Consider the following 27,814-nt stretch of genomic DNA (forward strand, 5'->3'; position numbering starts at 1 on the left):
GTGAATGTTAACCCGGTGAAATGCTAACCTGCCGACGCTGGTGAATGCTAACCTGGTGAATGTTAAGCACTATGCCTAATCCTAACCCAAACCCTAACCCTTTGTCGAATTAATGACACGTAGAAATAGCGAGAATTGCCCACGTTTGTCTGACCTCTGTGAATGTGTTTCACCCATTCCCAATGTATCATGAGATCCATCACTACGTCTGTCCTAGTTTCCACAAGAGTTGGGGAGAAAAATCTATTTTTGTACACCTCCAAAACTCATTCAATATGTAGAGCGACAGCTGAGGGAGAGATGCTTCCTTGGCTGTGATTGAGTCCCCCACTTTGTCTCTAATATAAACATAGATTATTGCATACCCGATCTTCCTAGAGAAACCACATTGCATTGACTCTTAAATACATGGATGGAACCAACCAGCAAACAGTTTTCCTGTCTCGTACTGAAAATAAATTGCCAAGGGAAATGAAGCATAAACTTAAGAAAAAATTCTCCTTTCAATCTATTATTTCTCTTTATCCCTCCCCACTCTCTCTTTCTCTCCCAGTTCTGAATGCTTTTATTTTATCCGCCTCTGAGGCTTAATAATGCCGCTGACAGTGTCCCCTTTTTTTTCTCTTTCATCGACTCTTAGGTGCCTGGGGACTGCAATGTACAGATAACCAATGGCAGAGAGCGGAAAAGATGAAGGAAGCGGAGGAAGAGATGACCGAGGAAGCTCCTGGCACTATTCTCCTCCTGATTCTCCGGCGGGTGGTGGTGCCACCGCCCATGGGACCAAGGGGCATCTCCCTCGGGACATTGTGATCCAGCTGACCGGTACAGAAGGACAGTGGGGCAGCCCGGACGACTACGAACTCCTCTTCTCCCTGGAACGCGACAAGAACTGCCCGTCCATCTCCCTCTCCAAGGAGAGACATACCTCGGAGGGGGGCGGCGGAGAGCCGCACTCCCCCGTGCTCGACGCGCCCCTCTCGCCTTCCTCCCCCGACTACGCCGCCATGACGGGCTCCAGTTTCCTGTCCCCGGGCCCGTCCTCGCCTCCCAAGAGGCCCCTGGCCAGCCTGGTCAAGTCCTTGTCCACGGAGCTGGAATTCAAAGAGGGCTCCACCCTCCGGCCCCGGCCGCTGCTCAGCCTCGTGAAGTCCATCTCCACCGAGCTCTCGCGCTCGGAGCCCGAGGTGTCCCAGTCCAAGTCGGACTCCCGCCTCAACCTCCACCTGTGGAAGCAGCTGACGCAGCCCAAGGCCGCCCGGGGCAACGGGGACTCCCGCACCGCGCCGCCCTCCCCCAGCTCGCTCTCCCCCAGCGGAGAGAGCCCCAACAAGGCGGGGTTCTTCAAGATGGAGCTGGAGGATACCAAGAGGAAGCTCTCGGCCGTGCAGGAGCCTCTGAGCAACATGTTCAACAAGATCATGAGGGAGGAGAGCGCGGGCAGCCCCAAGCACCAGTGTCGCGCCCAGCAGCTTCCAAACCAGGCCAGAGATCTGGGACAGGAGGGCAGCCTGGATGCAGGGGTGTCAGAGTCGCCTGTGGGGAGCGCGAAGGGGACTGATTCTCCGCCAGCGTTCGACTGGCCGTACATCAGACATGCAAGGAAAAGCGACCATAGACCCTGCCCTGTGCACTGCGGCGGGCTAATAACCAGCAGGGAAGAGCAGCTGGAAATATGCACGGATGACGACGTGATGCAAGTGGTGGCCATCGAGACCTGCAGGCAGCGGCAGAGGTTGCCTGTTCCTTGCACGTTGCTACCTTTGGTACCCGTGGTCAGGAGGGACTCCCTTCATCACCCTCCTTCTCCTCCTCCCCTACCACGGATGAGCCTTTTCTTTGTGGCGGCCTTGTCTTATGGCTACTTCACCCTGCCTCTCAGTCCCTACCTTTCTGGCCTGGCCGTGGGGTTGGCGATGGGTTTCATGCTGGGACTGTTGCTTATTCGGCTGGGCTCTGCGAGGTCCTGCACCAGAGCACGCAGGCCTGCGAAGGCCCTGGGCGTGGCGGCTGGCAGCACCGCCAGCGCAGAGCCCCAAGTCCTAAAGGTAACGGTGGAAATGATCCTACTCCCCTGAAAGCTCCATCACATTTCGCAATCACATTCTCACTAAACAAACAACTCTCACACATGACATGATGCTTTTGGGGGGGGGGGGGGGATCAAATATTAAAAAAATATGGGTACAAGTTACAACAGCCTCAGCTGTCAGGAGCAATCCCAGAAGGAGCGAGTGCATTCACCGGTGTCAGACGCGGCGGCGCCGGTAACTGCCGACAACAGCCGCGGCAGGCATCGCTGCACAGACCAGCAGCCGTGGCAGGCATCGTCGCCCGACGGTGGTTAGGGTTAGGGATAGGTTTAGGCTTAGTTTTACTGAGCTTATAGGTTAGGTACCGTCGGACAATAGCCGCTTTCCAATCCGAGGGATTCACACTTTGAAGTGCGCATTTCAAGGGCTATGACGTCACTGGGCCGCGCCAAATAGCGTATCTACAAGCTCACAATGCGTTGCGTTGCGACGCATTGTGAGCTTGTAGATCTGTGACCAGTGACGTCATAGCCCTTGAAATGCGCACTTCAAAGTGTGAATCCCTCGGATTGGAAAGCGGCTAATGTCTGCTGCAGAGGTGCCGCTGATTGATTGTCGGCAGTTGCCGCGGCTGTTGCTGCACTCGCTCTCCCTCAGTAATATTTGCTATATTTTTGCAGCCCTTTAATAAACAGAATAACTCAGAAGTTAGGTACACGCCAAGCAATAAGCATACTGTTTACAGCCCATAATGTTATGTGTTTTAATGATGCATTAATTATACAATATGACCTGTCCTATATTTGATGTGTTCTAGCAGAGACGTGCCGACAATTAGAACAACTGACATTTTTCACACCCCAAAGATATCCTAATGATGTACGTGACCACACGAGGTGCCCCGACACGCAATTACTGTCTTCTAGATAAATAATTTAAAAAAGTCTCTGCAGCCTGTAATTATCCTCAAAGTCCTAGCCGAGCTTTACCGCAGTGCACAGAAGAGACGGCAGCTTTCCCCCGTCAAGCCAATGTCAGCTCTAGAATAATTAACTGAGTTTTAGACCCCAAAGGAGGATGTAACCGTGTGGAAAGTGGTAAGCAGACTGTGACACCCAAGCTGTGTTTGCCAAACCGTGTTGTGGCAATTAGCCATTTGGCTTTAATGTGAAGGTTGCAATGTCAGACTGCGCGCGGGGAGATTTCCGCTGGGGTCTTTATAATGACGGAGGATACAGAATGTGGCCGTTACTTTGATCTTTGCTTTGTTGTTGTTTTCATTACAGCACAACGTTTCTCAGTCTTCCGCAGCAGGATTCAGTGTTATTTTAATGCTACTGACCAGGGACGTGCAGAGAATGTTAGAGAGGCAAGGGCTGAAATTTCTAAAAGGGCCTTTTGGTGAAAATATCGAAAATAGCAGACCTCCAAGCTCACAACGCGTCACAGCGCAACGCGCTGTGAGCTTGGAGGTCGGCTATTTTCTGGGCGTGATATCACACTGAACTAAGTATAATCAAGTGAATACTGGAAATGTGGCGTAACGGCATGGATTTCAACACAGAGAGGGCAATTCTTTCAACAGAAGATGCTGCAGGTTCAGGAGAGTTTGGACAAGGCAATTCTCTTGAATGCTGCCTTCAGGTATGGCATGGAAAGAGGGCATTTGCATTTCTTTCACCACAGTAAAAACTGCATTCATGGTCTGGAGATGGAACTTTTTACAGACAGATAAAAGGGCAGGGGCTCAAGGGTAACAGGAAAAGCTGTCCTAAAACAAAGCCGACCCAAACTCGTTTCCCAACGGGTTTGTGGCCTTAAGCTAGATGCAGAATAGACAAAAGTCAAATCTTTGCTTCTGGGGGTCCCTGGAACAAAATATTTTGCGATGGGGGTCCGTGGCCAAATACATATCATTCTGGGGGTCCTTGACATGACAAAGTTTTAGAAAAAATGTTAGCAGCATAAGTTTATTTTCAGAAAACTGTTAGGATTTAGAAGACATTTGTAGAATGTGCTTATCAGTGTTAAGGACCCCCAAAATGTGTTTTTGGCCGCGGACCCCCATCTCAAAATATTTTGTTCCACGGATGGACCCGTATCGCAAAATATTTTGTTCCAGGGCAGGGACCCCCAGAAGCAAAGATTAGATTTCGGTCTATTCTGCATCTAGCTTAAAGCCACAGACCCGTTGGGAAACAAGTTTGGGTCGACCTTTCCTGTATTCGGGCTCAAGCCCCCTTTGATGTCTTTGTGTGCACGTGCCTGGTGTTATTGGCTGGTCTATTAATGCTACTGACAAAAAGAAAGAGGGAAAATAATAAGGGAAAAGGTCAGGTGGCTTCAGGCACTGCTTGTTCCATCAAAAAGCCCCACCCCCACCTCCCACGCAGCATGCAGCCCTGACCTGGTTAATTGACAGTGCTATCATATTACTATAACCCCAGTATCCTACCTCCATCTGGTCCTCATGTTAACCTATACGTACAGTGGATATTGCTGTATGCTCGCTTACTGCATTACAATCGATATTTCAGAATCGTATGAATGAAATTTAGTCTGTATTTCTGTTAAGCCTGAACTATATACAATTCATTCAATTTTCAATTCAAAGGAGCTTTATTGGCATGAGAAAACGTGATTGCCAAAGTAGTGTCACAAACAAAATAAAAACTGACGAAAATGGGGAACATATATACATTGGGAGGGGGTACAGCATTGTGTAAACAGAGCTATGTCGCATTGTGACATTTTATATTATGTACAGGGTATAAAGCTTTTGGAACAAATAACAGCATTATCTTTTCTCAAAATGCATTTAAAAGTAGCAGCTCTGTTTCATACTGTATGTGCAGTAGGTCTAGATGTCAATCCATGGTTTGAAGTCCTTAGGGTGGTTGTGTTTCTAGCCTTCTTTTGTCGCAACAGTTCACAAATCTTGCTGCTGTGTTCAAACATTGTTGTATTTTTCCCAGTAGGTATGGGAGTTTTTCATCATTGGTCATGTTTTCAAACTCACTTCGGGATACATGGTTGCGCACCGAAAATAGCAGATCAACGAGCTCAAAACTTATGCAGCATGCTGCGTTGTGAGCTTGTAGAGCTGCTATTTTTGGTGAGTGACCCTGGTGCAGATTTTTTTTTTACTTAATTTGTATTTGCAGTTCGTTACATGTACAAAAAAATGTACAGGGTCAACATTAGTACAACATTTTAATGATCACACTTTTGTCCGTCAGATATTCGTGGTGTCATTTTGTTTTATATTCAGTCCTCCCATTTCTCAAGGAACAGTTAGTTCTTCTTGTATCCTGAGTTTGTGTGTAAATCTCTCCATCACATATATTTCCTCCACAATGCACAGCCACTGCTTGGAGGGAACCTGGTACAGAATTAAGTATGATTTAGTCATTAGTATTCTCGAATGGGATAAATTATGAGAAGAAGCTATTGTGTGTGAATTCTCTGGAAGCGTGTATTGTACTTTCTGTTTAGTAATGCAACCTAATGTACTGTGTTTGTCACTGCTTCTGTTTCAGGGCTGGATGAATGAGATATGTGAATATGACACGGAATCCTACCACCCATCTCTGACTCAGTCAGTGTTTGCCACCCTGGAAGGCTCCCGTCTTCGCCTGGACTCTCCGCGCTCCAACATCAGCCGCAGGGCCACATACGACGAGAAGTTCCCCGACATCACGTTCGTGAGGTCCCGTTACTTCCAGCTGGCGGACAGTAAGGTATGAACACCTCTGTCGCTACTGTAAAATGTAGTCAGGAACACTCGCTTCAAAGTAAATGGAATACAGTTAATCTTGGCGTTAAAGGGCTCCGCGTTCGGATATGTTCCCTGAATTGTGTGCATGCTTTTCGAGCATGCTAAGCAAAATCAGGGAACGCTAAGTAATACCCCCCATAGGGATACAATAGCAGAACAATAGCAATACATTGACATGTAACTTAGTCAGTCAATATCACAGTATTTGAGCTTAACAACATTGACATGTAACTTAATCAGACAATCATATTATTATAGTATTTGAGCTTTGCCAGACTGATCGTGCAAAGGTGGAGGCTGGAGGCAGCTAGCAGCGAGTGTTCCGAAGCTTGGGAAACCAAGCATAGGTAGAGAAAACAAGCATAGGTAGAGAAAACAAGCATAGGTAGAGAAAACAAGCATAGGTAGAGAAAACAAGCATAGGTAGAGAAAACAAGCATAGGTAGAGAAAACAAGCATAGGTAGAGGAAACAAGCATAGGTAGAGAAAACAAGCATAGGTAGAGGAAACAAGCATAGGTAGAGAAAACAAGCATAGGTAGAGGAAACAAGCATAGGTAGAGAAAACAAGCATAGGTAGAGAAAACAAGCATAGGTAGAGAAAACAAGCATAGGTAGAGAAAACAAGCATAGGTAGAGAAAACAAGCATAAACAAGCATAGGTAGAGAAAACAAGCATAGGTAGAGAAAACAAGCATAGGTAGAGAAAACAAGCATAGGTAGAGAAAACAAGCATAGGTAGAGAAAACAAGCCGTATTTAAAGGAGCCTTCCCTACTGATTGAGAGCTTTGATTGGAGTATGGCAGTCATGTGACATAATGACCATCAGATATGAGAATGAGGAATGAGAGCAGAGCTGACTGACAGCTGACTACAGCTGGGCGGGCGACTCCCGTGTCCTGCATAAACTAACGCTGAAACTTCAATAAATACATCTATTAAAGTGATCCCTGACTAATACGACAAATATGCCATAATACATTATAATTGTCCTCTATTGATACAATGTAAAATTAAAAACGCATGTGAAAATAAAAACAAACTTAATACTTCATATGGTTAATATGAGCATCAACTCGATATTTCAAATGTATTATTTGCACATGCATTCCATAAATTCCATAGGAATAGATCACACATGACATTTATGACATCATCAACTTGCGACATGCATTTCCCCTATTGAGTGAAAGATTAGCTATTTCTTGAAGAAATAACATATTGAAGGTGTTTTTAATTTTACATTGTAGTTATAGAGGACAATTATAATGTATTAAGGAATATTTGTCGTATTAGCCAGGGATCACTTTAACATGGTAGAGTTTTTTTTTTTAGTTTTTGCCAGACCCATGAAATGGGTAGGCCTACATAAGCAAATGTCGGTCTGTCTGTCCGGGTTTTCTATATAAAGGGTATATATGATGATGACATGATGATGACATGCCTACAAAAGGCATGATGTCATAAATGATGATGACAGACAGGGGGTCTGGCACAACCAGGTTGACCTGGTCTAGTTATCTGAGACTTTAGAGAGACATGAAACTGAGGTCAGGGAGAAGGAGGAGTCAGATTCAAACTCGGGACCTTGTAACTCAATGGAGCATTTAGTCTGTGCACTAACCGGCTGTGCCACCAAGCACCCCCAGGGTAGAGACATTCTAATGGCTCAGCTGATTACCATGGTAGCATGCTCACTATTTTGACCCAGTACTCACATTGTAGAGTTAAATTTGTCTCTTGCCATGCCCATGTCCCCCATCCGTAATCTCAGTTTTTTTAAATTTCCGCTTCATTGCTGCTGTTGTCATTGCTGCTGTTGTCGGGATGCACATATAGTGATCAAGACCAAAGGGATTTCCTTGTCCATTTGTGTTCTTTTTGTTTTGAGATTAGGGATGATGTGAGGTTAGGATTGAACGACTCTGGGCAAAAATGATAATCCTGATTATTTCGATAAAATATTCTGATTGTGATTACTAATCATGATTTGTAGTCTTGATTAGTGGGAGTTGGAGCAACATTTATTTTGTGTTCACAAATTATTTGACATTGGAATGACACAAAGGAATTCAACATTCCAATATTGCTCATATTTATACCAATATTATACAGCACACTTATCGTTGTTGTCAGGTGGAAACCTTGTTTGTAGCCTATTTAGCATTTTAAGAATGATTTAAAATAGTGAAAATAGCCGATCTACAAGCACACAATGCCTCGCATTGTGAGGCATTGTGTGATGGTAGATCTGCTATATTCACTAGTTTTGTGTGACAGTCTTGTATGATGAGACAGGGCTGTCCTTAATATTGATGACATTGGGACAGGGATCTCCATATATAGGCATAAAACGTATGTTAATTAGTAAAGCCAAGCAGGGCCTTGGCGAGTTAGGGCCTGGGTTTGATGCCTGGGGATCTCCATATATGGGCATAAGGGCTTTATTAATATATATCCATATACATATATGGACTTAATATTAATGGAAGGTAGGGTGTAAATCAGAGTAAAGCTGGCTTTTGGGCCAGTTAGGGCCTGGGATTGATGACATCAGAAAGTGGAACAGGAAGTGATGTCACAGTGACAGTATGGATATCCAGGGTTTGATCTTTGAGGAGGTGATGTAACGTGACATCACTTCCGTCACGGAAGGACAAGCTACGACATTTCTCATGGTATACCTTCGGTCGCAACAATAAACGATTTACTTCCATCCATAAAACTCTAATGCTATTCCTATTCTGTTAGGTGCATCTGTTGCCGTCTGTGCTGGCTCGCAAGAGGCTGTGGAACCCAAAGTATCCGATCTGCATCCAGCTGGCCGCGGGAGAGAGACCCTTGGAAGAAGAGAAATTAGAGAGAGGGACAGAGGAGAGGAGAGATGGAGAAGAACCGAGCAATGAACTAGGAGCAACCCAAAGACAGCCCACAACCACCAAACCTGACACTGACCTCCCCACCACCCTCTACCTCTTTGGCCGCACGGGGAGAGAGAAGGAAGAGTGGTTTCATAGCTTCCAGTTTGCCTCGATGGGTGTGGAGGCGGAGAAGGAGAGGGGGAAAGAGCTGCGCGGTAGAAGTCTGTGCAGATCGGGTAGGAGAAATGTTAATGTATTTAGGCCTAGAATTATTTAACGATTTAACTGTTGAAAAATAGCAGATATACAAGCTCACAGCGCGGCACCGAGTGCCGCGCTGCGAGCTTGTAGATCTGCTATTTTTGAAAATAGTCATGAAAATGTGTGCAAATCTTTGAATATATATGTATTTTCATTTGTAAGTCATAGTTTGCTTTTGAGGGGTCCCTGGAACAAAATATTTTGAGATGGGGGTCCGTGGCCAAATACATAAAATCTTGCGGGACTTTCACATGAAAAGGTTTGAGCCCCACTGACATAGAAACGTAGTTTTTTCAAAAAAGATTAGAAGGATTTAGAAGACACTTATAGAAACGTATAGAATATAGTTTTCACGATTTTTCAAAAATAGCTGATCTATAAGCTCGCAGCGCGGCAATCGGTGCCGCGCTGTGACCTTGTATATCTGCTATTTTTAATAGCTAAAGCATAAAATAATGCGTAATAATGTGTACCCGGCCTAAATGTGTTAATGCATTAGTGATTATAGAGAGGAGGAACGATAAGGCATATCTGCACAAATGCTCTGTTATGTGTGGATTATGGATTATATGCTCCAATTCTTTGCATTCCAGAGTCAATTCCTTTCTAGGTATGATGGGGGGGAAAAAGTAGTGAGATGATTTCAGAGAATTCAGCTCTCTCACAGATGACTGGAGATCACTTTCAACCTGGTATTCCTACTGGGTTTTGGTACCCTGCATTGGCCAGTTTATTGCACGGGTGAAACAGGCTCTCTGTCTCTCCCTGTTGTTCCTAGTTTGTCATAGGCAGTAGGGCAGTAGGCACTATAGGCACACACAAAAAAGAAAAGAAATAGTATTTTCTCACTATCGTGCAACAAAGTATATAGGGCTTTTTATTTTTCTTCTTAAACAGTGCTTTTAAGGGCTTTGCACACTGGCCCCGTTTTTTTTTTTTCAGGAAAAAACACACTGCCTACAAACTACTACTGAAATTATGTATCTATATACATGCCTTTCACCTGGGAGAACATGTAGAGTCCTATGTTAACCACTTACTCACAGTAAACCCTCGTTGTAGACAAATAGCAGAAATAGCCGATCTACCAATCGTAACGCGTTGTGAGCTTCTAGTTTGGCAATTTTTGCTATGTATTTCTATGTATATTTTTCTTTTGACATTTTTGAATTAAAAACAATTCAATAAATACATTTTATTTAATAATTCTGAAAGATGTATCTCATAATCAGTGGGGTAAAGTAAAAGCAGTATTGATGCTTTTACTTAAAGGCCCGCTGACACGCCCCGAAATTATAATAGTATGATACAGTAGGTCACGTGGTCTCTCTAAAAACGGTCTGAAATAGTCTGAAACTCATGTCACAGTGTAATCTGCCCCTCGCCCCCCAACAACAGCTGACCAGTACAGTAAGTAGTCTAAGTAATTAATTTGATTGGCTTATAATTGTGCATTCCCACAATGACATCATAAAAATATTAACTTATATTTTAAGATGACTTTTTAAAGTGACAGTACCCCTTTAGGTGACAGTACCCCTTTAAGTAAAACATGTGAGTACTTTTTTCCACCACAGGTGACACATCAGTTCTACAGAGTGGGGGTCCCTCGGGCCTGGCCCCCCAGGGCAGCCACAGCTCCAGCAGGGTGGCCAGCACAGACGACGAGACCCCCTTGACCCCCACGTCCCCCTCCAACCGGACCTCCGTCAGCAGCATCTCCAGGGGCCTCTCTCTGCTGGACTACCCCAGCTACATGGCTCATCTCCTGGCCACAGAGCTGCCACAGAGCCCCCTCGCCAGCCCGGTGGCGAGCAGCGCACAGACAAGTCCTACAGCTAATGGACACGTGAGTCATACTTTGAGTGGTAATGAAGCAAGTCAAAGTATAGCATAACATGCTATTTCAGGGGAGACATGTTGATACCTACTGCTGTAACACTACTCGGTGTTAGCTTAAAGATGGGGTGCCATGATTTCCCCCCCTATAAAACATGATTATCTACTATTATGATTATACTAGGAGGAAGAATGTTTACAAAAAAGTGTGCAGAAAGAGTTAAAATTATGTTTTATGTGGCCACACCCACCAGTTCATTGGTATGCGTGGTTGTCATGGTGGGTGGTGACCCAGCTGAAGTTAGCCACACCCACGTGTGTTGTCCAGCTAAAAACCCAAATAAAAAGAGAATGCATAATTGCTCATAACAACCACACTAGGGGGTCTAAAGTACTACTGTCAACCTCCTAGACACATGAAAACCAGAAAAAGTACAAAACTAGGGCACCACCTCTTTAACTGAGAGTGTACCATAATTAATGAGTCACGTTTGATAGATGGAAAGGAATCATTTGATATTGATGCATATAGCCATTGAAGATAGATAGATAGATAGATAGATAGATAGATAGATAGATTATTATCATCATTATAATGATAGAAATTAAAATGGTAGGGCCTATCATACTGTTATGTTAAATTATATTCATATACCATGAATATAAGGTGCTGGAGGGAAAAGTAACAATATAATTTAGGTGTGCCCTGCCCTGGATGAAAAGAAATCTGGGTTATAGGGGTGCTCTGTGCCCAAAAAGGCGCCCTTCCTCAAAAAGGTTGGCAACCACTGATCCTGGGAATGGGAAAAGACACAGTACCCCAGGTTAACTTTGTGCATTCTACTCTAAAACGTAACAATAGTTGATATGAAACAGGAACGTATTTCAAGATAAGCTGCGATAAGCTCTCAGTTGCTTCAAAACAGACGGACAGACCAAAAGACCAAGTGGCTTAAAGACGGACAGACCAAAAGACCAAGTGGCTTACATGCCATGGAGACTTGAGTTCAATAATATATATATATTTTTTTTCTTTAGTACAATAATTACAAATAAATGTACCCCCATTGATTGACCCGAATGCATTTGGGTCCCCATCCGGAATCAATGGGGGTAAATTTACTATAATCAAATGTTTGTCTTAGGAATACGAAAAATACAGAAAGAATTTTCTTGAACTCAAGTCTCCATGGCATGAGTAATCAATAGGAAAAAAAAAGTCATGTTGGGGGTGAACTACTCCTCCTTTAAACCAGCTGCATGGTATAGCAACTAATAACATCATCATCCATCATACTGTACCTTGCCTGTACTTTTAGCTCTCTTCGGTTTGCGCTTATGACTCTGTCTTTTCTCAGCCATGACTCAGGTTTAAAATATGTCTTCTCCTTCCTGCAGTGCACCTGCACTCTCCCACAGCGCCTTGGGGAAGGCCAGACTGCATGGGCCAACGCTCTGGTTGGTCGGATCTTCTGGGACTTCCTGCGGGAGAGACACTGGTCTGACATGGTTTCCAACAAGATACAGAAGAAGCTGAGCAAGATCAGAGTGAGAGGGATTCTAATACACATAGCGTCAATGTCGGGTGGAACGTTCGTATGTCCAAAACTGTTCGTTTTGTATCTTTCATTTTAAAATGATTTAAAATAGTGAAAATAGCGGATCTACAAGCTACCAATAGTGGAAAATAACGGATCTACAAGCACACAACATCTTGCTCCAGGGTAGATCCAGGGTAGATCTAGATTCTAGAGATGACAGCGTTGGTTGTCTATACATTTACTTGGATAGCATAAAGTAAACCATTTATTTCACAAAAGACTAACTCAATTAGCAATAGATGTGTTGTTTTAAATCCGTTGTTGTCGATGCAACCCATTTGCTCACGAAAAAGACAGACACATGACACTCACTGGGTGTGTGTGTGAGTGTGTGTGTGTGCGTGTGCGCGCACGTGTGTGTGTGTGTGTGTGTGTGTGTGTGTGTGTGTGTGTGTGTGTGTGTGTGTGTGTGTGTGTGTGTGTGCGTGTGCGTGTGTGTGCGCGCGTGCGTGCAAGCTTGCGTGCGAGCGTGTGTGTGACAGAGAGAGACGGACAGTATGTTTGCCATCTAATTTTCAAAACAAAATTAAAAGTAAACCATTTCGTTTTTATAGCAGAGACTGGGTCACACAAGAGACGCTTAGGGGGAAAAACATCCTTGTGCATGCGCATGCATGCATGCACGCGCATGTTCATACAGGCAGAACCGGCCCGGCATTTTGCTCAGTCTGGCCTGTGACCTAAAATTAGTTTGACACCCCTGATCTAGAATTAGTCTCCAGATGGAGGCTGGGCTGATGAAATGCAGGACCGGTGAGAAGCAACGGTTGCAATCTGAACATTTGGGCAGTAATACAATAATAAAGTAATACAATCTTATCTTCTACATTCTCATAGAACCCATTCATAATTACAGTACATAAAAACTACATCAAGGTCAAGGTAACTGTTATTGTCCACAAGGGAAATTAGTCTTGGGCTTTCACCAAATAGACTAAGCCCCCATTCTCCCCCCCCCCCCCCCCCCCCACCCCCCTTTTTTTTTTCTTTCTTTTCTGCCTTTGTATTTGATGTTATGCTTTTGAAACTGATATTATCCTAGATAAAGTATGTTCTATCCGTCTGTCTTTCAATGTTATATGAGATACTTAAAGTGTGGTTCCTGTGGAAAAAAGCCTCGGCTTTCTAGGATCTCCTTTTAGTTGACCTTGTACCAGTGATTTGTACTGTCATGAAACTGTACTTTTTTCTATTGCAAACTTCTAATAAATTCTAAAATCAATCTTCTATCAAAAAAAATGCTGCAGCCACACACAACATCAGAGACAAAAGACATAATAGAAATATATAACCGAGGGGGGGACACAACATTACACACGTGCACAAATAGTGATTAATCAAATCACTCAGTCAGTGCTGTTTCAGAGCCTCTACATACAGTACATCAGGGTTCCCCAATAGGTGGCCCGCAGGCAATTTGTGGCCCGCGGGGGGGCTACTGTCTGGCCCCCAACAACCCCAGTCATGTTTCAACTTTAACCCTGCAAGACCCGAATTAATTTCTACTGGCCAATTTTTTTTGTTTTAAATCAGATGGTGTTGTAGGAGTCCTAATCACAGGAAAATGTAATGTAAATTAATAATGTTTTTGTAAGATTTTATAGCCATAAATCATAAATCATGCTCTAATTTGCATTTTGGGGATATTTTTCACAATATTAACATATGTACATGTTCTAGACATTCTAATGATCACGAAAAAAAATATTACATGCATTTTACTTATGTTTTAGCTTCAGTTAAAAAGTGAGATGTTGTTCGTCCAGACGCTGGAATTTCAACTTCTCTGGGAGGTGTGAATGTCAGCCTCTGTGGGGGGTATTTATATGCAAATATCGTGGCCAATGGCATTGTAATACTAAACAATAGGATTTAATGGTAATGTGAAAAAAGAACAGGAAAACTAATTATAATTTTCTTTTTTTAAATGTTTTAAAAAATGTTGCCAAAAAGCAACGCTGGGCCTTGCAGGGTTAAGGAGTGCATATTCTCCTTGTGTGACACTCAACACAGGATTTAAGAATCCCAGGGCTAAATTATTAGTACCACAACCAATAATAACTAGAAAAATATTGTTCCTTCGAAACAATTGTGGGCTCGCTTCAAGCCAGAAAACAATGGCTATAAAAGTACAAAATGTCAAGATCGCAGGCAGTGCTCTCTTTGACGTTACTGACGTCAAAGATTGGTCCATTTTGTTCCAAAAATGTGTTGTGCAAAAATTGACCCGCTGGTGGCGCTATAACAGGCCAATGTAAGAAGGGTGGTATCTGTACCTTGACCTATTGGGAATGTGCTTGCAAGATTTCACGCACATTGCAGGCTGTGTTCATGATTTGAGGTGTTTTTGGCTTTGGCCACTTTATCGCTGCTTGCAGCTATATTCATTATTTTTTTTTGGAGCTGTGTGAAGCACAGGCTCCCTATACGTGGCCGTGTGGGTCTGTCTGTGTGTCTGTCTGTGTGTCTGTATGTAGCCTGAACTTCCTAAACTTCGGCACGCTACTAGTCCCACAGTTTTGCCACCACACACTCGCGCCATATGTCAAATCGACCGGCTTACTCGGGAATCGTGGGCTAGTAACTTGCTAAGAGAAAGGTTCAATAGTTTAATTGATATTAATGTATTAGTGAATTAATTTTCCCCATTGACTTATAATGGGAATGGCAAAAACTCACATTCAATTATTTGTCTCTCGCAAACCATAGGGGCTAGAGTTTCAAGACTTGGAGAGGAGGTTCATAATGATTTCAAGGATTAAATAAAAAATAATTGTGTCATTTGGCCGCATGGTGGCGCCATAACACCCCACTTTACATTTTGGCCTGTAACTCTTGAACTGTAGGTCGGAAAATTAAAAATATGTTTTCCCTGGATTCCTTGGGTCATGACGCATCTCCCCATATAGGCCACGCCCATTTGCGCCATGATAGATTTTCCGCCATCTTGCATTTTCTCCAAAACACACTTTTTGCTCCTTTTCCTACATATTTTCTTCAAATGTCACAAAAATCGGTACACATGATCCACACACACACACACACACACACACACACACACACACACACACACACAGCTCCACTTCACACGGGTGTGATTTTTGTGTGTGTGTGTGTGTGTGCACTTCATAGGCATATTAGATAAAGGTCCTTAGATTGTGTGTAGAATGTTTCATGCAAATTGCAAAAAAAAATCCTAACGGGTTTAAGCGTTTCACAAACTGCTCAAAATGATATAGCGCCCCCCTTTGGCCAATTGGGGTAAGATTGGTTTTAGTGATATTTGGACTAACACTCTACATCTTTGCCAAATGCCATGAACATGTTACTTTGCATGTATGATTTAGAGGCAGAAGAATAATTTGCATAAAACTGCAATATTCATTGAATTTATTTAAAAAAGCATGTTTCAATTTTAAAGAAATCCGATCTGACAGATCTTTAGATATCGGTCCAAAGTTCACGTAAAAAAAGTGTTGTGCACGTGGAGCAAAAATTCCAGAATAAAAGCGGGTTTACGCGTTTTACAAACTGCTCAAAATGGTGGAAAATCGAAGGGCGGAGCTTACTTAACAAAGACACAGATGTCTTCCGCTCGAGTCAAAGCACGCGTGTAAGCAAGTTGCATGTCTTAAAACAAAACGAGTCATGACTTATGCCCGTTTGAAGTTTGAATTTTCAAACGCTTCGTATAGCGCCCCCCTTTGGCCGATTGGAATAAAATTGGTTTCAGTGATACTTTGACTAACCCTCTACATCTTTGCCAAATACCATGAACGTGTAACTTTGCATGTATGATTTAGAGGCCGAAGAATAATTTGCATGAAACCGCAATATTTATTGAATTATTAAAAAATTATATTTCACTTTAAAAGAAATCTGGTTGATCAATCTGACCGTATTGGTCCAAAGTTCATGTGAAAAAAGTTTCGTGCGCGTAACAAAAAAAAACCAGGAGGAGATAGATTTTTACTGTTTTTCATATAATTCAAAATTCTGGGGGATCTAAAGGTCAAAGGTCAAAAGTCAGAGCGTAAAAGTTGTTCGGCATGAGGAGACGCATACGTGTATACAGGTTTCATGGCTTTACCTCAAACACAGCATGAGCTATACCTGTTCAAAGTTCGCACTTTCGAAGGCTTCCTACAGCGCCACCATTTGGCCGATTGCTGTATAAAATAATAGCACACTTCGCCACTGTAGGCTGAACACATTGATGTTTTTATTTTCATTTTCTCACTAAGTATGTAGGAGTAGAAAGGAACCGAAGTTTTTTGATACTTGATATGCTTAGTATAGAAACTAGAAAAATATTGTTCCTTCGAAACAATTGTGGGCTCGCTTCAAGGCAGAAAGCAATGGCTATAAAAGCACAAAATGTCAAGATCGCAGGCAGTGCTCTCTTTGACGTTACTGACGTCAAAGATTGGTCCATTTTGTTCCAAAAATGTGTTGTGCAAAAGTTGACCCGCTGGTGGCGCTATAACAGGCCAATGTGAGAAGGTTGGTATCTGTTCCTTGACCTATTGGGAATGTGCTTGCAAGATTTCACGCACATCCCAGGCTGTGTTCATGATTTGAGGTGTTTTTGGCTTTGGACACTTTATCGCTGCTTGCAGCTATATTTATTATTATTATTTTATAATTTTTTTGTGTGCACTTCATAGGCATGTTAGATAAAGGTCCTTAGATTGCGTGTAGAATGTTTCATGCAAATTGCAAAAAAAAATCCTAGAATAAAAACGGGTTTAAGCGTTTTACAAACTGCTCAAAATTATATAGCGCCCCCCTTTGGCCATTTGGGGTAAGATTGGTTTCAGTGATATTTGAACTAACCCTCTACACTATTTTGTCATGAAAATGTGACTTTGCATGTATGTTTTAGAGGCAGAAGAATAATTTGCATAAAAATGCAATATTGTTTGAATTATTTAAAAAAGCATGTTTCAATGTTAAAGAAATCCGATCTGACAGATCTTTAGATATCGGTCCAAAGTTCACGTAAAAAAAGTTTTGTGCACGTGACGCGAAAATTCCAGAATAAAAGCGGGTTTACGCGTTTTACAAACTGCTCAAAATGGCGGAGAATCTTAGGGCGGAGCTTACTTAACAACGACACAGATGTCTTCCGCTTGAGTCAAAGCACGCGTGTAACAAGTTGCATGTCTTCAAACGAAACGAGTCATGACTTATGCCCGTTTGAAGTTTGAATTTTCAGACGCTTCGTATAGCGCCCCCCTTTGGCCGGTTGGAATAAAATTGGTTTCAGTGATACTTTGACTAACCCTCCACATCTTTGCCAAATGCCATGAACTTGTAACTTTGCATGTATGATTTAGAGGCCGAAGAATAATTTGCATAAAACCGCAATATTTATTGAATTATTAAAAAATTATATTTCACTTTAAAAAAAATCTGGTTGATCAATCTGACCGTATTGGTCCAAAGTTCATGTGAAAAAAGTTTTGTGCACTTGACGCGAAAATCCCAGGAGGAGATAGATTTTTACTGTTTTTCATATAATTCCGAATTGTGGGAGACCTAAAGGTCAGAGGGTAAAAGTTGTTCGGCATGAGGAGACGCATAAGTGTATACAGGTTTCATGGCTGTATGTATAACACAGCATGAGCTATACCTGTTCAAAGATCGCACTTTCGAAGGCTTCCTACAGCGCCACCATTTGGCCGATTGCTGTATAAAGTAATAGCACACGTCGCCACTGTAAGCTGAACACATTGATGTTTTTATTTTCATTTTCTCATTAAGTATGTAGGAGTAGAAAGGTGCCAAAGTATTGAGGAGAACTTGATCTAGGAATAAATAAATAATGACAATATCTAAAGTGTGCTCGCCTTTAGGCGAGCCCACAATAATGACAATATCTAAAGTGTGCTCGCCTTATAGGCGAGCCCACAATAATGACAATATCTAAAGTGTGCTCGCCTTTAGGCGAGCCCACAATTATGATAATGGTGGTATAAGAGCAGCAACAACACTAGTATATCTGAACTGTCGCTGGAGTAGCAGGAACGCCGCCGTCGACCCCCCACTGTTGTGGCCTTCGGCTTGTTACCCTAGACATAATTCGGCCCTTGGAGAAAACTCATTGGGGAACCCTGCAGTACATTATTGAAATAATGTTTAAAGGACAACTTTAGTTTTTTACAACAAGGGTTCATATTTTAGATTGTAATTAGAGAAATGAGAAAGTGAGTGTTAAAATGTTTTAATTTGCTTCGTTCTATTGTTTTATCGCGTTTACCGTGCTAAAATGTGGGGCATGCGTAAACATGGGGGCATGCGTACAAGTGGCTAAATATGTCTTTTTAGACACAATAAGCCAGCAGTTTCTTTGTTGCTATTTCCAGTAACACTTCTAGCCCCCATAAGTCACATCCAACCATGAAAGGTTGCGTTGTATCTTGGGAATGGGCTTATTCTGTGTAAAATGACATATTTAGCCACTTGTACGCATGCCCCCAACCACTGAAATAAGAATCTCTAAAACAATAGAAAGAAGTAAATTAAATAATTTTAACACTCATCTTTTATATTTTTAATTACATATCTACATCTATCTACATATAACACATATCTAAAATATGAACCCTTGTTGTAAAAAACTAAAGTTGTCCTTAAAGTGTGATTATGAATGCGCTTTCTGCGGGTAATCATCCGTGAGTTGACATGTTTTCTTCTCTCTTCTCGCTTGCTGTCTGCCTCCAAGTTGCCTTATTTCATGAATGAGTTGACCCTGAATGACCTGGACATGGGCTCCAGCCTGCCTCAGATCACTGCCACCTCCCGCCCAGAGGTCAACCATAAAGGTGAGCGTGGCCTGACGGTCACACACCGCAACACACACACAGGCAGGGGCGTCACAAGGGATAGGAAAGTGGGACTGAGGTACTAGGGCCCAAGGTGGTGGAGGGGCCTTAATTATTTTATACTTTAGCTTGGTGCCGCGCTGCGAGCTTGTAGATCTGCTATTTTTGAAAAGTCGTGAAAATGTGTGCAAATCTTTGAATATATATGTATTTTTTAAGCGAACATTTGTAACTCAAATTTTGCTCATGGTGGGTCCCTGGAAGTAAATATTTTGAGATGGGGGTCCGTGGCCAAATACATATCATTTTGGGGGTCCTTCTTCACATGAAAAGGTTTGAGCTCCACTGACATAGAAACAGGTTTTTCAAAAAACCTCAACCTTTCAAATTTTTTTCATGATTTTTCAAAAATAGCAGATCTACAAGCTCGCAGCGCGGCACTCGGTGCCGTGCTGTGAGCTTGTATATCTGCTATTTTTCAATAGCTAAAGCACAGGGGCCCCGCAGTGAATCCTTGTACCCAGGGCCCAGAATTTGGTGCGACACCCATGCACACAGGGCTGTCACCATGATGACATTTTACATGGCGATTAATCGTCACTCGAATAATTGCAATTAATGATTTAATTGTGTTTTTGTCGTTGACAATTATTGCATTTCTGTCTGGCTTGTAGGCTTTGAAGTAACGTAACCTAAATACACAAAGAAATGACTGACTTATTTGATAACTTTATATTTAAAAAAAAAACACATTGATAGTGGAAATAGCCGATCTACAAGCTCGCAGCGCGGCGCAAATGCGACGCGTTGTGAGCTTGTAGATCTGCTATTTCCACTATTTTTGAACATTTTTGAAAATATATGAACATTTTTCAACATGTAAACGATTATGACAAAATAATTGCAATTATGTCAAATAATTGCGATTAGACGATTATGTAATAATTGTGACAAGCCTACCGTACTACACACACACAGGGACGCACGCACTCTGGTTGCTGTAACTCATGACACGGGCTGGCCTCCAAGTACTCCAAGTTTGTTTTAGCGGCAACCTTTCTTTTTATTATTTGCTGCAGTGTGTGTGTGTGTGTGTGTGTGTGTGTGTGTGTGTATGTGTGTGTGTGTGTGTGTGTGTGTGTGTGTGTGTGTGTGTGTGTGTGTGTGTGTGTGTGTGTGAGAGAGAGAGAGAGAGAGAGGGAGGGAGAGAGAGAGAGACAATCAGGCAATCAAGCAAAGTCACCTTCACTCACACAATAATTATCCATGGATTTGGAGTGTCCCCAAATATATGATTTTGTGCATTTTGTTCCCCACCATCTGTGTCTATAACAACATGCTCTCTACTGCATCATGACGTCGCTGTCGGATGGAAACCTTGTATGTCCAAAACCGTTTGTTTTTATCATTTAAAAGAATTAACTAAAAAAAACAGCCGATCTCTGCTTGTAGATCATCTGTTTTCACTACTTTTGTGCGACGGCCTTGTCTATTGAAGCAGGCCTTTACTTTGTGAAAAAAACGTACACATTTTAAATTTGGAGATACAAGGTTTCTGCCCGACAGTGACGATGATCTGCTATTTTCAGTGTGCAAATGCTGGTGTGCGACTAAGTACTGTAGAAATCAGGCATTACACAACCAGTCTACCCAAGTCACAGGTTTTGTCCACAGATCATCCCATTTTCAGCTTTGGCCTGTCCCCCTGCTCAGTACACAACATGTGTCATCCCAACCTCACGGGAATTATAATCTGTTGTAATTTACTGTAATGTTCCGAGCCTTCGTAATCACTGCAGAGCTGTTTAATCCACTCACTAAGTACCTACACAGATTGGCCCTCCAGGCAGGAAGCTAACACCATGCCATTGTCTTCATTTAATTGTCTTTTTGAATAGGATATTCCTGTGGTGTAAATTGGGCAGAAGAGGAAGGATCGAACCAGACAGTGGTTCTACTATATATGAAACGATCAGATCCGGAATTTCAAATGCTATATGTTAAATATTATTACATTTTAGATTCTTCTATGCTGAGATTTCTCATGAAGTGAAAGATGAATAGGGGTGGGTATGGTAACACTGTTGTAGATTGTGTGTGTGTGTGTGTGTGTGTGTGTGTGTGTGTGTGTGTGTGTGTGTGTGTGTGTGTGTGTGTGTGCGTGCGTGCGTGCGTGCGTGCGTGCGTGCGTGCGTGCGTGCGTGCGTGCGTGCGTGCGTGCGTGCGTGCGTGCGTGCGTGCGTGCGTGTGTTATAGTACATTATTAGCATGGACCTTTCCTTACTGTCTGGCCAAAACCTCTTAACTCCATTTTTGAGGTTTTAGATTTTTTGGCATAAATCAGGGCTATTGAACACCCTTTACATCTGAGTGTTGGTGTTGGTTAAAATAATATTTAAATAACCAAAGGAAAGTAGTAAAAGGTGCTTGGGACAAAACCTCCTAACTCCACACTTTCTGCCAAAGCAGCTAACTCCACCCGATTGTTTTTGATTTTTTTTTGGCATAAATCAGGGCTATTGAACACCCTTTACATCTGAGTGTTGGTTGAAATAATATTGAACCAATGAAAAGTAGTAAAAAGCCCTTCGGTCAAAACCTCCTAACTCCACACGAGCTTGTTTTTCTGAAAATGAAACTTTTGGAGTTCTTTTAGGGGGTCTAAATGGACCCATACGAGTCTGTAACTCTGACAGTGTACAAATGGAACCAAATGACCCTACAGGCCTGTGGTTGGAGCTGGGGTTGGTTTACACCGGAGGCCTCCAGATGACCCTGCAGACCAAGTTCAACCTGTCCAAACTGGGCAAGGAGGGAGGCCAGGACACCGACAGTCTGGCAGACACCGGGAGTCTGGGGTTAGTCGCACAGAATGCACACACACGTCCATGCAGTCCACAAACTGATGTGATTTTTCTCACGCACGCGCGCACGCACGCACGCACGCACGCACGCACGCACGCACGCACACACACACACACACACACACACACACACACACACACACACACACACACACACACAGCACGATGTAATTTCACTACAAAACGGACACTTAGTTATTTTATCATCATGTATTCTCCTGTGTATACATAGCCTACTGTAAGGCCATCAATCACTGTCACTGATATAATATATTGTCACTGTCGGGCAGAAACCTTGTATCCCCAAGTTTCACATTTATATTTTTCATAAAGTAAAGCCCTGCTTCATCATACAAGACTGTTGCACAAAACTGGTGAAAGGTGCGAGGTGTTGTGTGCTTGTAGATCGGCGGTTTTCGCTAGTTTATATAATTTTTAAAATGATAAATACAAATAGAACGGTTTTGGACATACAAGGTTTCCACGCGACAACGACGATATGCTCCGCTGCATGTACGGGAACCCCCCTCCACCCTCACCACACCACCACCCACACATAAACACAAGCACATACTGTATGTAGGACCATTCTGTTAAAAACACATCCAGTCTGATCTAACAGAGAAGTACTGCACTTTACCTTTATTAGTTGGCTTCCTGCCAGAGCACGGTCTGTCTGTCATAGATTCACACTGTGGCTTGAAGGCTTTATACTGCCCACATTGCAGTGACTGGAACAGAACATTTCTATGCTTCGCTATAACTTTGCTATGTATGATATGCGTTTTCATTTGCATTTTGTATAACTATTTAAGTGAAGCACTTTGAAAGAGTTTTTCAAAAAAGAGCTGCCTAAAAAGTTCTAAATGTAATTGCTAAATGATGTGTAGATAGTTGTGCAGAGAAAGAAAAAGGACAAGAAAGAAGGCGATACTCTTTAATACATCTCACACTTTAAAAATAGAGGAACATGACAAGGGAGTTGTAGTGGCAGTAAGACCAGAGACATCAGAGACGAAACATGATGATTAACATTATTCTGTACCATCCATCCATATATCTCTGTGGTTCTCAAAGTGGGGTCCGGGGACCCCCAGGGGTCCTTGAGGGGGTTCCAGGGGGTCCCCAGATATATGAAGATTAGTTAGGAACCAAATGGACACTTACTGTATATGGCTGTAACTCTGAGAGTGTACACATGGAACCAAATGGTCCATGGTCCATTTGGTTCCATTTGTACAGTCTCAGAGTTATGTTGGTGCGTGGTCTAAAGCAGGGGAGTCTGGGGACCCCCAGGGCCCTAATATAGGATCGGCTATTTTCACCTAAAACAATATCGACATTCTTTTTTCAAATATTTGAACATGTTTGACATTTTTTAACACCACAAGTCTTGTATGGGGTCCATGGCACAAAATATTTTCAGATGGATTTCCGAAATAGCAGATCTACAAGCTCACAGCGCGGCACCGAGTGCCGCGCTGCGAGCTTGTAGATCTGCTATTTTTTGTTTTTTTGAAAAACCTATGTTTCTATGTCAGTGGTGCTCAAACCTTTTCATGTGACGGACCCCCAAAATGATATGTATTTGGCCACGGACCCCATCTCAAAATATTTAGTTCCAGGGACCCCCCCAGAACCAGAATTTGAGTTACAAATGTTCGCTTAAAAAATACATATATTCAAAGGTAAAGGTACATGTTTTCAAAAATAGCAGATCTACAAGCTCGCAGCGCGGCACTCGGTGCCGCGCTGTGAGCTTGTATATCTGCTATTTTTCAATAGCTAAATTATAGAATAATTACACCTTGGGCCCTAGTAACTCAGTCCCACTTTCCCCCTCTTGTGACGCCCCTGTCTGTGTGTGTCTGCAGCGGCAGGTCCATCCTCAATGTGTTGGCCGACAGCGACGAGGAGTCCTCCAGCGCCGGTTCCTCTGATGAGGAGGAGGTCTTTCTGTCTGACTCTCAGTCACCGATGGGGGAGAAGGGGCCGCCCCCCGGAGCTGAGGGGTAAAAGTTGCCTGTGTTGTTTCTGAATTTCCCTTTTATCTTCTTTCTTTTTAAACATTTTATTTAGCAACTTTGCTTTTATGACTCATCGATCAGTGCTTCGGATAAGGCCTTTGTTCCCAATAGGTTTGATGCTGTGATGTAAAGCAGGGGTCATCAATGTTTTCAGGCAAAGGACCCCTTAGTTGAGAGAGAGATGAAGCAGGGACCCCCACAAACTGTTCATAGATTCCATATAGTTTCATTGTTTGACAGCACAATCATCAGTGTATGTTGGATTCATGTCAATGTGTGTTTTCAGATATTTAACCACTTGAACCGTCAATACTTAACCCTTTCAGTGCCCAGAATCACCACTAGAGGGCGCCCAATGGGCATAGAATCCACCATAGACATACGCTGTATATGCACAAGCCGTGCGCAGCCATGACGCGCCTGAACACTTTCCTTTGCGCATGAACAGGAACAGGATGAAGTTAGCTTGAAGTTAGCTATTGGCTACCAAGCATTTTAGAAGCCCTATTTTCGCATTTTGCACACCTCATGGATATGCATGGAACAGAGAAAATGAGCTCTAAAGATCCTGGATTGCATTGGAGTGGATGGCAAATATCGGCGGCGCGACGCTCTCGCGGGCCGTGTAAACAGATGACGGCCGGCGGCCCGGCTCGAAAATGTAGCCCGGTGCTTCGGTAAGGCCTCTGGATGTTTTTTTTATTTTTTATAAAAAGCCGAACTAGTTCGGGATTGGCACCCCGAACGTTAATAAGGTCCAAACTATCCCGAACTAGTTCGGGATAGGCACAATAAGAGTTAATAAACTTGACCTTTCACTCTGTACTTAGTCTGCTCTTTTTCCCCTCTGCACCAAACCTCTTTGCCGAAAATAGCTCACAACGCCTCGCAGCACGAGGCGTTGTTAGCTTGTAGATCTGCTATTTTGGGCTAAAGTTCTCAGAATATGGACACTAGTGTTCAAGTGGTTAATATAAAAAAGGAGAAAAAAACTCTCTGTCACTCAAAGGTGTTGAGGACCCCCTGTAGTAACTCTAACCCCCTGTTGAAGACCCATGATGTAAGGAAGGAAAGGGACATTTGTTTGTTTCTGATAATACTCATTTTCTATGTCCGTGGCAAAAATGTCCACCACAAGCCAACATGGCGATGACCCCTGTGTGTGTCACTGAGTTCTCATCTCTACATTATTGATCAAGTATCATGAATGCCGATGTCACATTCTAGTTGATTTCCAGTTTCCAAAACACCAACTTTACTTTGCATTCGTGTTTCACTGTTGAATCCACTCATACAGCCTCTCCTCTCCTCTCCCCTCCCCCCACAGGGCAACGGGAGGCAGGACCGGGAGGAAGATCTTGAGATTCATGGACAAAATCGCGAAATCGAAGTACTTCCAGAAGGCGACAGAGAACGAGTTCATCAAGAAGAAAATGGAAAACATGTCCAACATGCCCCTGCTGCTCACCGTCGAGGTCCGAGAACTGTCAGGGACACTGACCATCAACATCCCGCCTCCGCCTACAGACAGAATATGGTATGATGGGATGTATTTTATGTCTTTATTTTAGGGTTGCTCATGTTACACATGTTGTAGCCTATCGTTTCAGGTACAAGTTTGGTTGTACTACACAGGCAAAGTGACCCGGAAAGACTGCACCAGTGTTAATTTTGGCAGCACATTTTTCATTTGGTTTTAGTTGCAGTCTTTTGAATAAAATGTGATTTAGTTTTAGTCATATTTTAGTCATCTGAAATGTTTTAGTTTTTGTCTAGTTTTAGTCAACTAAATATCATAATATTTATTTGGTCGACTAAATGCACAGTTGATTTTGTCGACAAAACATTTTTGGCGGGCCTTGATGGCGTCGTAATGGAACATTTTACACACTTGGTGCTGCGACGCGTTGTGAGCTTGTAGATCTGCTATTTTCAGAGTGCAACACCCGAGTGCAACCAAACATAAAATTACGTGTCTTTTAGTTCTACTGGATCTCTTCTCCACTAGTCTGTACAGTGAAATGTTAGTCTAGTTTGTATTTGTTGACAAAATTGCCAACATATTTAGTCATAGTTTTAGTCATCATAGCTTAGTTTTTATTTAGTTTCTATTTAGTTTTCGGCAGTGAAAAAAGGTAGTCGACTAACGACTGAAACAGCAGTAGAAGTCACATGGCTGCTTGTCTATATATCATGGATCTTCTGTGTCTGAATCTGTCTGTATATGTTTGTACACATTTGCATTTATTTGTTCTCTATGTGCGTGTGCACAGGTACAGTTTTTGCGTCCCGCCGAGGCTGGATCTACGTGTCTGTCCCAAACTAGGGGAGCGGGAGGTGACCCTCTGTCACGTGACTGAATGGATCGAGAAGAAACTTCAGGACGAGTTCCAGGTGATTTCATGTTAGCGTGGTGATACAATATAGAGGCAAAGGGATTAAGACACGCTGATAAAATGCTAGTCTGGGATCACTTCACTTTTCGGGGTTTGATCCGGTCGGGAGCGGAAACCACAGCACGTCATGTTGTAGTCCTCAAAGGACTACAATTCTCCGGAAAGATCAAACCAGATTCAGTTTTAACTTCAGCGCTACAATGGGGATTGATTGGGGAAACGAACAGGGGGAACCAAAACTAAGTGACGCCGCTTCTTCTAGTGGTTTCCTCTTTAGGCGGAAACCAAATGGCCTGTTGTGAACAAACACCAGGCTTTCCCCCAGAAAGCCTTAATAAAATGCGGTGACGGAAAAGTTATAACAACCTTTGCAGGTTAGGTCGACCACGTGAACCTTCGAAGACTAAGGCTTTTTGGAGTCAGTGTAAATATTATGTTGACCTTCTATAGGGCTAGTATTGAATCCATCCTGAGATATGGTATGTCTAGCTGGTTTGGTAACTTGACTGTTGCATACAAGTCTCAAATAGCTAGACTGGCAAATATGGCAGGGAAGATCATGGGTATGGCCACCCCCCCGATCACCCCTCAAGCCATCTTTGAGCAAGCAGTAGTAAGACAAGCTCGGAACATTTTGTCCGACCCCTTGCATGTTCTGAAACCAGAGTACGATCTAATGCCATCGGGCAGGAGATTTAGGACCCCAACATGCTACTATAATAGATATAAGCACTCGTTTGTTCCTCTGTCAATCAAAATGCTAAATGATAGACACATAACTAATTGAGGACAGGCTCTATGGGTTGTATGTGTATTTTTCTGGCTGTCTTTTTTTTTGAGTTTCTTTTTTGTTTTTGTTTTTTTCTGTTAAGTGTTTATATGTATGCAGCTGTGACTCTGTCTCCAAGACAAATTTCTCCCCTGGGAGACAAATAAAACTGAACCTTGAACCTTGAACCTTGAACCCTAGCATCCTTATTCAGAGATTCTCACTGTCATTGTATTCATTTGTTGTTTCAGAAAGTGTTTGTGTTCCCAAACATGGACGATATCCTCCTGCCCCTGATGCATTCTGGGATTGACAGTCCTCCCTCATCCCCACATCTCTCCACTCAGTCGCCACCATCCCGAAACCCCTCCATGGAGTCCATAGAGAAGATGCCAGTGGGACCACTGGGCCAGAGCCTGAGTAGTAGTGACCCCGTGTGGTAGATTGATGCAATTGCAGTGGAGCTCTGAGACTGGCAAATGCAAAAAGAGAAAAGTGGCCCTCGAATGGGTTCCCAGACTGGTGGAGGTGTGACAACAAAACATTGAAAATGCAATT

At 42.9% G+C, this 27,814-nt stretch overlaps 1 protein-coding gene and 1 long non-coding RNA gene across 2 annotated transcripts in view; both read left to right on the top strand.

Moving 5' to 3' along the window:
- Positions 1-27,814, top strand: part of LOC308303313 — a 468,570-nt gene that overhangs the window by 353,859 nt on the left and 86,897 nt on the right. The window lies entirely within an intron of this gene.
- tex2l (testis expressed 2, like) lies at positions 672-27,699 on the top strand (the record flags this gene model as incomplete). Its single annotated transcript, XM_080748330.1, has 11 exons — positions 672-2,048; positions 5,573-5,773; positions 8,563-8,887; positions 10,511-10,782; positions 12,171-12,320; positions 19,101-19,200; positions 21,926-22,058; positions 23,939-24,076; positions 25,419-25,628; positions 26,365-26,485; positions 27,508-27,699. The coding sequence occupies 11 exons, from the start codon at positions 672-674 to the stop codon at positions 27,697-27,699; spliced, it is 3,219 nt and encodes a 1,072-aa protein (XP_080604456.1).

This window comes from Nannobrachium achirus (assembly GCF_963921795.1).
Source record: "Nannobrachium achirus genome assembly, chromosome: 18".
In the NCBI taxonomy this organism is placed as follows: Eukaryota; Metazoa; Chordata; class Actinopteri; order Myctophiformes; family Myctophidae; genus Nannobrachium; species Nannobrachium achirus.